Source organism: Seriola dumerili, unplaced genomic scaffold (genome assembly GCF_002260705.1).
Source record: "Seriola dumerili isolate Sdu_G_001 unplaced genomic scaffold, Sdu_1.0 BDQW01000043.1, whole genome shotgun sequence".
In the NCBI taxonomy this organism is placed as follows: domain Eukaryota; kingdom Metazoa; phylum Chordata; class Actinopteri; order Carangiformes; family Carangidae; genus Seriola; species Seriola dumerili.
In genome coordinates, this window is record NW_019174298.1 from 1,438,444 (window position 1) to 1,454,470 (window position 16,027).

The 16,027-nt window shown below is 38.2% G+C and overlaps 4 protein-coding genes across 5 annotated transcripts in view; 2 read left to right on the forward strand and 2 right to left on the reverse strand.

Annotated features, from left to right (window-relative positions):
- raf1 (Raf-1 proto-oncogene, serine/threonine kinase) overlaps positions 1–11,266 on the reverse strand; it is a 25,209-nt gene extending 13,943 nt beyond the window's left edge. The window contains exon 1 of the mRNA XM_022739131.1: positions 11,188–11,266. The gene's annotated coding sequence lies outside the window, so the exon portion shown is untranslated. The remainder of the gene's footprint in view (positions 1–11,187) is intronic.
- LOC111217324 (cellular nucleic acid-binding protein-like) lies at positions 1,070–5,210 on the forward strand. Of its 2 annotated transcripts, none has more exons than XM_022739138.1 (5): positions 1,070–1,161; positions 3,302–3,422; positions 3,680–3,745; positions 3,848–4,046; positions 4,222–5,210. In XM_022739138.1, exons 2-5 carry the CDS (start codon positions 3,305–3,307, stop codon positions 4,337–4,339), a joined length of 501 nt encoding a protein of 166 aa, XP_022594859.1. In that variant the 5' UTR covers positions 1,070–1,161; positions 3,302–3,304; the 3' UTR covers positions 4,340–5,210. The 2 variants fall into 2 exon arrangements, with proteins under 2 accessions (XP_022594859.1, XP_022594860.1); XM_022739139.1 differs by having other exon boundaries at positions 3,302–3,416.
- On the forward strand, positions 6,087–10,769 carry LOC111217322 (haloacid dehalogenase-like hydrolase domain-containing 5). The gene is made up of 8 exons (XM_022739136.1): positions 6,087–6,320; positions 7,207–7,428; positions 7,580–7,692; positions 7,792–7,885; positions 7,989–8,022; positions 8,612–8,786; positions 8,931–9,119; positions 9,523–10,769. The coding sequence occupies exons 1-8, from the start codon at positions 6,201–6,203 to the stop codon at positions 9,917–9,919; spliced, it is 1,344 nt and encodes a 447-aa protein (XP_022594857.1). The 5' UTR covers positions 6,087–6,200; the 3' UTR covers positions 9,920–10,769.
- On the reverse strand, positions 11,086–12,583 carry LOC111217323 (platelet glycoprotein IX-like). Its single transcript, XM_022739137.1, has 2 exons — positions 12,260–12,583; positions 11,086–11,958 (listed from the first exon to the last, which is right to left on the reverse strand). The coding sequence occupies exon 2, from the start codon at positions 11,955–11,957 to the stop codon at positions 11,232–11,234; it is 726 nt and encodes a 241-aa protein (XP_022594858.1). The 5' UTR covers position 11,958; positions 12,260–12,583; the 3' UTR covers positions 11,086–11,231.
- Between the last annotated feature and the right edge of the window lie 3,444 nt (positions 12,584–16,027).

Below are 16,027 nucleotides of genomic sequence, written 5' to 3' on the forward strand. Positions count from 1 at the left end.
CAAAGCCACCTTAAGACTGAAATGAATGCTTCTTTCCCACTTATTGATCTGACTGAGCACTCAGGCCGGTTAGCTGAGATGCTTGCAGCTCCCATGGATTGTTTCCTCTATCAGTCTTCTTGTATTCAAAATATGATGCAGTCAGGGCTCATTAAACAAGAAGAGTCAGCATCAGGGTTATACAATAATATGTTTATAAAATCATCATTTTGAAACACAAACACACCACTGTTTGATTGTTTTGACCACAAATTGTTTTAGACCTCTTTACACTCTCATTCCAAATGGTCTTCAAAATTTAGCTTAAAGTTTGCACAAACATTTCTGAAGGTTTATTGTATCAATTTAGCTTCGGGGGGGGGGTTCACAAACAAAGTGCATAGCTTATAAATTGACACTTAAGGTGTGTTTAATTACCATTTACTGAGAAGCAGTTACCAATATCTCTATACAGGTCATGATTCGAAGGGTGCTTCTGATACATCTCAGGCACTGTTATTAATCAAATGAATTAAAATTAATTAAACTATCTGAAAGTAGTTATTGGAGAGATCAGAGGGGTTACTACACACATCATATTACTCATAAAAACCTATACCTTTAGATTTACTGTATCTGAAGCAGTTTCCATTGCTAAATTGTGACTAGCCAACAACAATGATCACATTAAAACATTCCATATTTCATGATAAAAATGTGAGCAATAGCATTTTATTTACTTTATCTTGCAGCTCGTTATAAATGGCTATCCCATTTTTATAGTTTTTGGAAAGCATTGTATGAATTGCTATTATTAATAGTATTGTGTAACGTTTAGTGTTTGTAGAGGTAGAAATGCCACTAGTTGTAATGTAAGTATATTGCTATTAATGAGGCAATAACATTTCCCAATGTTTGCAATTTTAAGAATTGTTTCCTGTTCAAAAGTAAGATAGTAAAATAAGGTTGGTCGATTTAGGGAAAAGGGTCATTCCATAACTATGATTGGCTGATTCATAGAGGCGGTGTCCAGACATTCACGTGTCTGATTGGCTGTTTGCAGAGTATGTGGCCAATGACTGTGCAGGTTTTTATTGAATGACAATTCAGGAACTCCTGCTCACACCGCATGTAGCGCAAAGAAGGAGGCGTAAACACTGACATAGCTAGGTAGCCAGCAAGGTAAGCAATAAAACGGCACTAAAATGTATTTGGTCAGTGGATATTATGTATCTGTAAACTTTGAAACTATGAAGTGTTAAAATTCATTATAGCGGAAAATTGGACGTTTAGTCGGTTTTCTTTTGTGAAAACGCGCTGGTTTGGTTTGGTCTCACTAATGGAGCATCGGGTTCTCAGTCTGGCCTGCTAACGTTAGCTCGTCACAACGACTTTGGTGTGTGCGCCCTGCGCGGGAAATTATGTTTTTATGGTATATTCGCGTGAATACCCGTCAGGAATAATATACGGTAAACCTTTATCGCTAAAAGAGTTCGATCCTCACTTTCTTAATGGAGAAAGAAAAATGATCGTCGACTGAACCGTGCTTCTTGGTCGTGATCGTGTGGTGCTGTGCTAGCATGTGCTAGCCAGCAGCACCAGTGTCTCGCGAGCACGCAGTAAAATCAACGTGACTAGGCCAACGTTAGCGTAGCTTCAACCTTTGGCATTTGATTCTGTTTGCAAGTCCAAAAACGGGTCGGAATCACGTCGTTTCGTTATTTACTTAGCTTAGATGGCTCATAGGCCCGTCTTAAATCGTGTCGAGTTATCTTAATCTTGGTTAGACTTCGGGCGTGCTGTTTTAGCAGATGTTAAATCAACATAATACGACGCGATTTGTGACTGCCCTTTGGAGTTAGCTTTCCAAGTTAGCATACAATCCACGGCATGCTTTCATAGCCATTTCTGTTGTAGTTAACAACGTGTAGCATTATATTAGGCTGAGTTACGGAAGATAAACTCGGCTGTCTGTTTTTCTAAGTGAAAGACTCCGGTTAAAACGAGCTTTCGTGTGGCTACAATAGAAATATTATTTTTGTAATTAGCGAAATACAATTATATAAGATACAATTTGAGGCCCGGCGGACATTAGGATGACCATTACAAGAATTATAAGCAACAAGTTAGCTAATTGTACTAAGGTTATCTAGCTGCCTCGTTCTGTCATCCCACACGTCTTTTGAGCATCCCTTGCAAGGACCTTGATTACTCATTAACTCACATTCTTCCTGACTTGATGTCTTTAGCAGCAGTCAGCAAACTGAAGTTTGGCCGATCACAACATGATTCCATTGAGGAAATCGTGTAAGTTAGTTTAGTAGTTAGTTGTAGTCCGATGGCCGATTATGATAGACTCCACAGCTGCAAATTTACCCCTTTGTTTGATTGTAGATTAGATCCCCTTGGTAGTCATTATGCTAGACTGACTCCTGCAGTTCTGATGTGAGTTGTGCGCTGTAAGTTGGCTCAGACATGAAAAACTGTTAAAATCATTAATAGAGTATTTTCTAAAATGGTTTTTAAGACCATTTGGTAGCCCTGCACAGACATGGTTATTTGATTATATTCATGATCAAATCATTCCCGATGACACAGTAGACATGACACCTTGTGTACACTGGCTGCACCATTTAAAAAAAACAAAAAAAAAACCTCAGATCATCAGGGCATCAGTTGTTCACCTACCAGTTAGCACTGGTGTAAACAGCTGCATCTCTTTAAGTGCCAGATGAGTTGATCAACAGGCTTTCACACCAAATATGACAATTGGTATAATATGTCTGTGGCAGAGCCAAAGCGCATTATGTCAATAAGTGTGTAAGTAGTTTAAACAGATTTGGCTGCCAGTGACGAGTAATGTGCTATGTTAATGTTTTCAGGTTTTAATGTCATTGTAAGCAGCTTAATTGTTTGAGAGGCCACTTGCTAAGCTTCATTTGAACCAAAATGTAGAATATGAAAACAAGGTTAAATGGTATCCCTCTGCAATTCCTTGTGACAGATATGATTGTGCAGTTAAATTTGCCATCAATAAAATATAATTTTTTTGTCTGCAACAATGCCCATGAACACACCTCATGCCTCCAAGAGGGTCAAAGCTAAATTTTGAGAAATGAAGATGGTACATGGCAAACTAATACCCACCTTTTTTTTTTTTTTTTTTTTAAACGAATTGACTTTCTTTGTGTGCTTGGTGTGAAATCCCGGTAAAATGGGCAGCTGAAATGTGTCCAGTGTACACGCTGTGTTCATAACAACTTGGAAAGATTTTATTTTACATTGATTTCTGTTTACTGATATGTGTTATGTTTTTGTTTAGGTAATGGAGATGAGCAGCAACAGTGAGTGTTTTGGATGTGGCCGCTCTGGCCATTGGATCAAGCATTGCCCTAATGCCAGTGGTGCACGTGGACGCGGCAGGGGTCGGGGACGAGGCAAGGGTACTATATACTATGCAGGCCGCACCAGTACAAGATAATTATTACAAAATACCTAGGGTGCACAGTGTTCTATTTTAACTGCACTTTACATATGATGTTCACTTGTAGCTGTAGTTTTGGGATTGTAGATGGGTCTCAGCACATCATCCCTGGTGGAACATAGTCATTTTGAGGAGAATCACTTGGGAATTAAAGCCATGAATTAAAACCATGTCTTTTTTTCATCTTTTAACACCAATCTGTCTTTGTCATTACAGAGCTGTTCTGCTATCGTTGTGGAGACCAAGGACACATGGCCAGGGACTGTGACCAAACCGAGGATGGTGCGCATTCCAATTCTTTCTTGCTTAGTTGCTGTGAAGTGATATTTGATTACAACACAGTTACAGAAGTAATTACAACAACATTTTGTTCTTACTTTGTAGCGTGCTACAACTGCCACAGGAGTGGCCATATTTCCCGGGACTGCAAGGAGCCCAAAAAGGAGAGGGAGCAGCTCTGCTACACCTGCGGCAAAGCTGGTCACATGGCCCGTGACTGTGATCATGCCAACGAGCAGAAGTGCTACTCCTGCGGTGGGTTTGGCCACATCCAGAAACTTTGCGACAAGGTGAAATGTTACAGGTGAGTGTTGACTTGGATTCCTGCTTTGCCACCCCAGTGTTATAGTTATTGAAAATGTCTTAAATTGTGTACAAAATTATATTAGACAATTGTTCATAATCCTAACGTAGGTTTGTGTTGCTTAATTTAACTCTCACTTTTGAGTAAGTCAGTCTTAATCTTGTGTCTCCCCTAGGTGTGGTGAGATTGGTCACGTTGCTGTGCACTGCAGTAAAGCCAGCGAGACTAACTGCTACAACTGCGGAAAGGCAGGCCACCTGGCAAAAGAGTGCACCATTGAAGCCACTGCATAATCAGTGCCCTCTGTTGCCCCTCCTTTTTTCAGATTGATGGTTGGTTGTATTATTTTCTCTGAATCCTCTTCACTGGCCAAAGGTTGGCTAACAGAGGCTAGTCCCAGGCCAGTGAGCCTCTCGACATGTAATACAATGAAAGGGGTGAAAAAAATATCTTTCTGCATTCAATACAAAAATGTTTTAGTTTGGTAGCGGTGTTATGTATAATGCTTTGTTAAAGAACCCCCCTTTCCAAGCCACTGGTGATCAGAGATGAATAAATGGGACTAAACATATGGGAATCTATAGGACCTCTGAGCTTGTGGAAGTGAGTCTCAGTAAAATGAGATAGAAGAAGGGAGTAAATAGAAACCGAACTTCCATGTATGGTTATTTTGGTTTGTTTTAGTGGGATCTGAGTTGGCCAAGAGAGTATGACATGGAAACAGTTCATAACATGATGCATTTCAGCCCTACAAGCAGCAATGAGGGCGATAACTAACTACATGTTATATTGCTAAGATATAAAAATTTTGGAGGTATTAAAAGAAACACGTTCTTTTATAGAAATCTGTTTACAATTTAAATATCACTTGGTAGTCCAAGGTAGACTTTTCCTTTTAAAATGGCTTTGGAATTTTTTTTTTTTTACCTTGGCAAAATTTAACATCAAGAACAGTTGTCAGAACAGCAGAATTAGGAGTTATTTGGGAATGAAAAATGTTTTCACAGAAATCAAAATGTTATTTTTGTACAATATCACTTAGACTACTGTATAAATACCATTTGCTTGTACTCAGTTTTTAAGTCGGAAGGAAAGTGCAACTGAAGTCCTAGAAAATAGAAATGTAATTTTAAACTATCAATAAAGCTGGAGGAGCACGGGGAAGAGCTTGTGTCTGATTTGAGTCCAATATATAAAGTTTGAATGCTTGTTTAAAAATGCCTTTCCTTTGCAGGTGTGAGATCCATCTTTACTGAATGATAAAGCTTCAAAGAAACCCAAATCCAAGATAAATCTAAAAGCTATACACCTAAAGTGAGCTGTAGCTTAACAGCATACACAGTGATTCTTGCTTTCTTTGGTCCACATAAGTTTTGTTTTCTGATGTCTGTGCTTTGTTGCAATACATCTATACAATGCAGCCACATTTGACCTGAAATGTGCATCTTTGTGCAGCCACACTTTTCTGTGCAAGCTTTAAAAGTGGGTGCTTTCATATACAAATTATGTCTGGTAAAACTGGAAGGGAGACTGTGCAGTCTTTTAACAGGAAGGATCAGATTTCCTTGTCACATTCCTTCTGGTTTCTTGCAGCAAAATTTAGCCACACAGGCCCGTCCAGGATATGAGGGTGGACCAAATTAGTTCATCATCCCAAAGATGAAAGCCGAGGAATAAAATGGAGAACAAAGTCTCAAGGTCCATCAGTATCCATGTTGTGACTCATACAGCAAATAAGTGACCCACCATGGAATATATACATATACATATTCATAAAAACCTGCGGTGTGGATCAGGGTAACGGGGATCACCGAGCTGGTGTATTTCACGCAGCGGCGGCCTGTGGTCCGCAGAGGTGCTTGTGCCTGCAAGACAAGGGTAAGCTCCACCTCGGTGTCTAAAATGGCAGCGGGGGTTGCGGTGCAGATGCAGCTTTGCGGCTCCTCCCAGCTGAGATGCAGAAAGAGACCCTCCTACTCCTCATATGTCGTCATCGGGTCTAGCCCAGTCAAATTGTAGGCAAGAAAATATCGGAAAAAACAAGCCGAGCACAGCAGCCAGCGCGGCCGGAGTGAGCCGGCTCATGCTTTATACGGGGGGTCATTGTGATCCTTATTTTTTAAAACCTTTTTAACCCGGTGATAACTAGAGGAGATGAGGGGACTCGTGCCGTTTTACCGGGGCTTGTACACCCTGAGTAACCGTCAAGCCAGACGAAAAGCTGGGACTGTCGGTTCTCGGTGCGGGTTTTGCGGAACTCAGTCTAATAGCAAGGTACGGTTGGAGCTGTTGCTGTGCCTCGGCTCAGGCGAACAATACGTTGTTGGCACGGCGATACTTTGTTCAGATTTTTTGTTAGACTGTATCAGATCGACGTTGCATACAATGTTGCATGCAACTTTGTCAGATGTCGATGCGCTGGCGGGGATGAAACTGCAGGGGATCTGACATCAGGGACAGCACCAGATGTAGCTTATAGGCTACTGTGTTTTCCCTGATGAGAAAAACAGTCGCTGATACACTGTGTTCCCAGTTTTTTTTCTCAGCCCCAGTTACAGGAAAAACATTGAGGAAAAAGCACAAAGAAGATCTTGTACATATCTGTTTGGATAGCTGTCAGATTATTTGTATTATACCAACAATGTAACCAAATACCCCTCTGTACTGCTGTGTCACCACAGGACTCCCACTATTGCTTCTCTTTAGCTACCCTTTATGTTGCAAATATAAAGAAGGGCCCATATTATTTTATACTGTAGAGTCAACCCAGTCATTAATGTTATTAGAAATACACTGTCATGTATGGAAACAATATAAACAGACTACACACATACTATAAAATGAACTTAAGTCAATTCACATGACAATTGATCCTTTGGATTGTCATTGTAATTCCTCCAGTGTAAAAATGGAGCCTTTGATACTGTGCATGGTCACAAGTTCTGTTTGCTCCCCTTTCATAATGTGCCACATAAAAGCCCATTAGTTATTTAATGATTCATCATTTCACACTAATTTTGGTCATTTTACCCAGGCATGTTTCAAATCCGTTTTCATCCTTTCTGAATATGTTTCTTCATGTAAAGAGAAAGCTGTGCTCTTTCATTTTCTTGTCTGCAGTTTAGCTGACTAACCAGTGTCCTGTCCTTCCCTTCTACAGCCACAGCCACAGGCACAGCCACAGCCAAGCTTTGGGCTGTTGTTTGACATTGATGGCGTACTTGTCCGGGGAAGGATGCCAATCCCTGCAGCAAAAAAGGCGTTTGAGAAGTTGGTTGACTCTCAGGGACAGTTTGTGGTACCACTTGTTTTTGTCACAAATGCAGGGAATTGCCTCCGACAAACTAAAGCAGACCAGCTCTCTCACATCCTGGGTGTACCTGTGAGTTGTCAAACTGTTGAGAGCACTATAGAGGATTTATGATGTATGCTGTATGCAGCTTGAATAAAACATGCACCTCTGTTTTTGGATTAATCTGGTGTACCCTGTCACCTCTGCTTCAAACTGCTCCTAACACTTGATCTGTTTGCAGATCACACAAGATCAAGTCATCATGTCCCATAGTCCCCTGAGGATGTTCAAGAAGTTCCATGATAAGTGTGTGCTGGTGTCAGGACAAGGACCAGTCCTGGAAATTGCTAAAAAGTATCCTGGAATCCTGATTTGTTATGTTTTCTATGCATGATTTATTTCAAGCTGTACTTGAATAATACTCTACATTTCTCCTTAACACTCTGTCTCTAGTGTGGGCTTCAAGAATGTTGTCAGTATTGATATACTGAGGGAATCGTACCCATTGCTGGACATGGTGGATCACAACAGGAGACCCAAACTGCCGGTTAGATATTTACATGTCAATTTAGGTGTTGATTGTAGAAATATTAAAGTGTTCTTTAGTCATATTCAGCAGCACATGTTCAGTTTCCCTTCTGTTATTTCAGTCCAATCCTGTTGGCAACCTCCCAAAGGTTGAAGGTAAGAACATGTACCTCTTATTTCATCTCACAGGTTTTATAGCTGTCGGTCTCTTAGTTACTCACCGACATCTGCTTTGTCAGAGTTTTATGTCTCTGCGCCCATGGCAGCCAGGGCCAGATGTATTATGTTTTCAGGGTTGTCCACCCGTCCATATGTCCATATGTCCATCCCATTCTTGTGAACACAATATCTCAGTAAAACTTTAAGGGAATTTCTTCAAATTAGGTACAAACAGTCACTTGGACTCAAGGATGAACTGATTAGATTTTGGTGGTCAAAGGTCAAAGGTCACTGTGGCCTCAAAAAACACAGTTTTGGGCATAACTAATGAATTCATATTCTAATTATAACACAATTTTACTCAATGTCTCATAGGATAAAATGATGAAGTGATGACATTTTATATCCAAATGGTCAATGGTTAAATTCACTGTGACATCATAACGTTCTGCAACGTCATTATTCAACACTGTAACTGAGGAAGAGGATATTGTGACCATATTTCATACAACTGTGAGGCAATAAGTTATTAAGTTACTTTAATATGTCAGTGATTCAACTCTTCCCTGCATAATTCAACACACAGCTGTGGTTCTGTTCGGGGAGCCGATTCGATGGGAGACCAACCTGCAGCTAATAGTTGATGTCTTGTTGACCAATGGTAACCTCAGCAGTGTTCACCAAACCCAAAAGATGCCTCACCTCCCCCTGCTTGCCTGCAACATGGACCTCATGTGGATGGCTGAGGCACATTCTCCACGGTAACCTTTAAAAACAAGCACTGTCACAGAAAATTTTTAAAGAATTTCATTTATTAACATTAGCAACTAAAGCACAGTCTTGAAAGCTGCCAAATGAAGGAGTCAATGTATTTTTCTGTCTTCCACCATCTCATTTTGTCTCAGGTTTGGCCACGGGACCTTTCTTGTGTGCCTAGAGAACATCTATAAGAAGATAACAGGCAAAGACCTGAAGTACGAGGCGCTCATGGGAAAACCCAGTGAGCTGACCTACCATTTTGCAGAATACCTCATCAGAAGCCAGGCCATGCAGCGGCAATGGAAACTTCCCATCACTTCCCTTTATGCCATAGGGTAAGACAACAAAGTTTCTCTCTGTCTCATAAATGTACTTAACAGCTTATGGGAAACACTAAGGAAACGATAAGTCTTGCACCATAATCAGAATCCACTTTTAATGCAGCCCAATTACAATGCGTGTAAGTAATGTAAAGAGGCAGAGAGCAGGAACGAGTGCTGCAGACTAACATGGAGGTAACCTTATTGAAATGTTACTCAATAATTTGGTGGGAAAATATATGTGAAAAACAGAAGCGTGTCAGAAGTTGCATGTTTCACTTCAAGTTTTTATCCCAGTTGTGTTCTATGTTTGTGTGTCGACTCTGTGTGTTATTGTTCTAATTGAACAATTGAATAAAAGCATTCTTACACATGCTGTATCAATATCTGAGTAATGTCTTCCCTTCTTCGCTCTCAGGGATAACCTTATGACTGACATCTACGGCGCCAATCTGTACAACCGCTACCTGGACGAGAGAGTTGCTAGGAAGAACCCCAAAGCCATTGCCAAGATGGTGGCTGCCACAGGATCCACCACTGCAGTGCCCCAGGAGGAGGAGGTCGACAACCTGTGGGAGAGCGAGCTAGCGCTGCCCTCTGCAACTTCCTGTAAGTCTGTCCTCGTCTGCACAGGCGTCTACAACCCCAAAGCAGAGGTGCCGTGTGATGCGAACCACTGCATCAAAGAGACTGTGTTTCACGGGCACCGGGACTTCAGATTTGACCCCGCGCTAGTGGAGCCGGGCCACATCGTGCAGGATGTGGCTGAAGCTGTCGACCTGATCTTTGAGCAGGAGAAGTTTGTGCCTCAGTAGAGTTTTTGAGGTTACAGGTTTTATGTGATGATGGAGGCACCAGTGAAGGAGGTGTGGGGTGTTAAACCGGGTAATAACATTTAATGCATAAACCTGTGGGAGCCTAACACTGTGGACATTGTTTAATCACCTGACAGGGCATTGACAGAATATGGGTCATCTTCTTAACTTTCAACACTGAGACAAACGTTCGAGAAAATTAATCATGTAACAGTCAACTGCTCTTTTATATTGTTTTTGTGATAGTCTTTACTTTCCTGTCTTTCATTAAGGAAAAGTGTAAGATCTGCCTTATTTGACCCTACTAAGTATTTTTGTAGATGATAGTAATGTTTTAGATTATTACAAATCCTGAAATCATCCTATATTTATTACAAGATTTTACCAGTGTTTTTAAGAAGCATATTCAAATAACATTTGACCTTTATTCTCAAGGTGACTTTTTATTATTGCATTTTTAGTCATTTGTTTACCTTACCATTTATCCTGGAAAATCTATGCATGAATATATGAGTAATACTTGTACTGTAAAAAAACAACTGATGTGCAATATTGTCCTCTAATAGTACTGTCTGTCTGCATTATGTCTAGTTGTGAGAGCCTTGACCAGTATTTGCACAAATCAGAGATTTTCATCTTTGTTAAATGTTCTCATTATCTTCCTGCCGTAACCTGTTCATTATAATGAAGTAAAAGCGAACTAAGAATTTATTTAGATAAAAGTTCAATGCCAATCAAAAGCTTTTACCGACCCATGTTTGATCATTTGTAGTAATTCACACATTGTAAATACTTTAACTTAAGAAAATATAAAGAACAGTTACACAACGGTTGTAAACCATTTGTGTGTGTGTGTGTGTGTGTGTTTTTTCAAACAGAAAATATCAACAGCTTATTGAAAATGGCCATGATATACAGTGTCTATGTGAAATTCAACATAAATGTTCAACTAGCTCATTCTTTTCATAAGAGCACAATTAAAGGTCTGATAGATCATATGTAGGACAAATGTAATGCATAGACTGATCCATACTATCTAGACATTTCCAATTAAGTCTCATCCATTTTCAACACAATAAGAAGTCAAAATATTTTATAAATGGATATCATCTAGAGCATTTCATGCCTAAACGAACAAAATCAGGTTGCATTTTAGGGAAAAAGTTACCTGGAGGGAGTGTTAGGAGACAGAGCTCTGGAGGTTTAACAGTAAATCAGCTTTATTAGAAAACAGAAAATCCATTGTGCTGTCTTGTTACAGCTCTCACCTCTTGTTGTCACTTGTAGTGTTTTTTTAAGCTAAAGAGGTCCCTCAGGTAGCCTTTATCTTTATATTGTGCTTCTTGTTCAACACATCCAGAACTTGCGGCAGTAACTCCATGTTTATAAGTGGCCTTTCTAGATCCTCTGTTGAACTGTGCAGTGACAGATTAGTGTGCAGCCTCCTCCTGTGTTTGGGCTTCAGCGAGCGCAAAGAGTTGGCCTCGAATCCTGTGTGTCTCTCATCTATTGAAAGAGTGTAGGTGGACGTTTTTGCTAGTGTCAGGCTCCACAGAAGCAGAGCGATGATGCAGCATAGTATCAGTCCCACCAATGTGTTGTAAGTCCCACCAGTGCAGCTTGTCAGGACACAGGAAGAGAAGTAGTCATCGCTGAGTTCAGTGATGGCTCTCTGAGCCACGGAGCTCGGACTGGCACACATGGGCTTCTTTAAAACAATATCTCTGTTCTTCAGCAACCAGTTCCTCAGGTATTGGATCCTGCAGTCACAGTGGAAGGGGTTCCCATATAGTGAGACCTTTTTCAGACCAACCAGTCTGTCAAACAGGCCTGGAGACACTGAGGTGAGCTGACTGTCCTCTACATGAAGCTCTATGGTGTTTAAGGGCAGAGGAAGCAGCTCCATGAGGCTTAAGGAGCTGCAGTTCATTTTCAGACCAGTAGACAGCAGGAGTGAACATAGGCGCGGTTGACCAAAAGTATGTGCACTTGCTGTGGCCAAGAGGAGGAAGACAGCTAAGCTCAAACCAGGGAGCATCCTGCAGGATCAGGAAAATGTTATTCCCTATTTGTATTGTAATTTCCAGTTTGCATAATAATGGGAAATTATTACAAAACAGTAGGGATGCTTCAGAGAATGCCTTTAGTGCAACACTCAGCAAATTGTTATATTGCACTTGTACATTAAGCTGTATATTAGGACAAGATTAACATTAAGCAATAAACAGAAATGGTCCATGGAATGTGACCTGAATGAAATGTTGTTGTAATAAAGATATGGACGAATGACAAAGTGGAAGTGAAATCAACAACAGACAGAAAACAAAAAGAAACCCAAACCTTTTAGAGTGAAGCCAACTTGGATGTTTTGACTTGTGCTGCCAGTCATCTTCAAAATGTCATTATGTATTCACTGCTCTTGTCCAATGTTGCTTTAGAGCTTAAGCATATGTCCAAAGTTCTCCCGACCTCAAGGTGTCCGTTTTGTAACTGTCGTGTTACTAAACTCCCAGTACACCCAATAGAAAAACGCATCAGTGTGAGGAGTGCACCAATAACACTGCACAGTTATGGTGCAGTTGACATGAAGGGAATCCATGTGGTTACAGGAGATAACAGTTTATCTATTAAAAAGAGTGGCGGGGGCTATCTTGAGCTCTCCTCAAGACCGGCCCAAGGCATAAGCGAACTAAGCGGCTGCTTATGTATATATAGCTAGTGTGCACAGGAAAATGTCAGGAAAAGGTTTACTTGTCAACAACAATCGGCTATGATTGTCTTCATGATCGAATCAGTACAACATCACTCCCTCTTGTGTGATATAACTTAGGAACACGGGCATTCTAGGACCCATAGGCCATGTGGAGGGCCATAGATATATAGAGCCATGGACCCATAGATGTTTGTTGACATCTCTATGCCCTACTATACTATGACATTTTATGCCATACTATACTATGACCCTTTTTGTCAATTTTATGCCTTACTATACTATGATGTTTTTTTTGACATTTTTACACCATACTATACTCTGACGTTTTTAGACAATTATATGCCTTACTATACTATGATGGTTTTTGACATTTGTATGCCATACTATACTATGAGGTTTTAATCCATACTATACTATGAGGATTTAATCCATACTATACTATGACGATTTATGCCTTACTATACTATGAACTTTTTGTGACATTTTTATGCTAAACTGTACCATGACTTTTGTTGACAATTTTATATCATACCATACTATGACATTTTTAGACAATTTTATGACTTACTATACTATGAATTTTTTATACACACACAATATCTTTGTCATAAAGAATGTAAGTAGTGCAGTGGTTAGAGGTCTCACCTTCTAATTTGAAGGTTAAAAGTTCAAGCCCAGCCTCAGGCCATTCTGTTAGGTTTTTGCATGTTCTTCTTGTGTCGGCATGGATACTCTTAGGGCAATCTGGCTTCCTCTCACAGTCTTTAAACATGCATGTTAGGTTTGTTGCCGACTGTAATGCCTTACTTTAGTATGACGTTTTATGATTTACGATAAAATGATGTTTTTTTTTACAATTTTATGCTTTACTATACTATGATGTTTTTTGACATCTAATTCCATACTATATACTATGATGTTTTTTTGACGTTTTATGCCATACTGTACTATGACATTTTTTGACATTTTTATGCCATACTATAATATGATGTTTTTTGAAGTTTTATGCCTTACTATACAATGTCGTATGTTGCCATACTATACTATGACGTTTTTTGACAATTTCATGCCATACTATATTATGAAGTTTTATGCCATTTTTTGCCATACTATACTATGACGTTTTTTGAGAATTTTATGCCTTACTATAATATGATGTTTTTTGAAGTTTTATGTCTTACTATACTATGTCGTATGTTGCCATACTATACTATGATGTTTTTTGATCATTTTTTGCCTTACTATACTTTGACGTTTTTTCAGGTTTTATGCCTTACTATACTATGACATTTTTTGAGGTTTTATGCCATACTATACTATGACATTTTTTGATAATTTTATGCCTTACTATGATATGACGTTTTTTGAGGTTTAATGCCTTACTATACTATGAAATTTTTTGCCATACTTTACTATGACGTTTTTTGACAATTTTATGCCTTATTCTACTATGACGTTTTTTGACAATTTCATGCCATACAATATTATGACGTTTTTTGAAATTTTATGCCATACTATACTATGACATTTTTTGACAATTTTATGCCTTACTATACTATGTCGTATGTTGCCATACTATACTATGACATTTTATGACAATTTCATGCCATAATATATTATGACGTTTTTTGACATTTTTTGCCATACTATACTATGACGTTTTTTTGAGAATTTTATGCCTTACTATAATATGACATTTTTTGCCATACTATACTGTGACATTTGTTGACAATTTTATGCCTTACTATAATATGACGTTTTTTGAGGTTTTATGCCTTACTATACTATGAAATTTTTTGCCATGCTATACTATGACGTTTTTTGACAATTTTTTGACAAATTTATGCCATACTATACTATGACATTTTTTGAGATTTTATGCCTTACTATACTATGACATTTTTTGCCATACTATACTATGATGTTTTTTGACAATTTCATGCCATACTATATTATGACGTTTTTTGACATTTTATGCCATACTATACTATGACGTTTTTTGAGAATTTTATGCCTTACCATAATATGATGTTTTTTGAAGTTTTATACCTATTTATACTATGACGTATGTTGCCATACTATACTATGACGTTTTTTGACAATTTCATGCCATAATATATTATGACGTTTTTTTGACATTTTTTGCCATACTATACTATGACGTTTTTTTGAGAATGTTATGCCTTACTATAATATGACATTTTTTGCCATACTATACTGTGACATTTGTTGACAATTTTATGCCTTACTATAATATGACGTTTTTTGAGGTTTTATGCCTTACTATACTATGAAATTTTTTGCCATGCTATACTATGACGTTTTTTGACAATTTTTTGACAATTTTATGCCATACTATACTATGACATTTTCTGAGGTTTTATGCCTTACTATACTATGACATTTTCTGAGGTTTTATGCCTTACTATACTATGACATTTTTTGCCATACTATACTATGACGTTTTTTGACAATTTCATGCCATACTATATTATGACGTTTTTTGACATTTTATGCCATACTATACTATGACGTTTTTTGAGAATTTTATGCCTTACTATAATATGATGTTTTTTGAAGTTTGATGCCTATTTATACTATGACGTATGTTGCCATACTATACTATGACGTTTTTTGACAATTTCATGCCATAATATATTATGACGTTTTTTTGACATTTTTTGCCATACTATACTATGACGTTTTTTTGAGAATGTTATGCCTTACTATAATATGACATTTTTTGCCATACTATACTGTGACATTTGTTGACAATTTTATGCCTTACTATAATATGACGTTTTTTGAGGTTTTATGCCTTACTATACTATGAAATTTTTGCCATGCTATACTATGACGTTTTTTGACAATTTTTTGACAATTTTATGCCATACTATACTATGAAATTTTTTGCCATGCTATACTATGACGTTTTTTGACAATTTTTTGACAATTTTATGCCATACTATACTATGACATTTTTTGAGGTTTTATGCCTTACTATACTATGACATTTTTTGCCATACTTTACTATGACGTTTTTTGACAATTTTATGCCTTATTATACTATGATGTTTTTTGACAATTTCATGCCATACTATATGACGTTTTTTGAGAATTTTATGCCTTACCATAATATGATGTTTTTTGAAGTTTTATGCCTTATTATACTATGACGTATGTTGCCATACTATACTATGACGTATTTTGACAATTTCATGCCATAATATATTATGACGTTTTTTTGACATTTTTTGCCATACTATACTATGACGTTTTTTTGAGAATTTTATGCCTTACTATAATATGACATTTTTTTGCCATACTATACTGTGACGTTTGTTGACAATTTTATGCCTTACTGTAATATGACGTTTTTTGACATTTTATGCCTT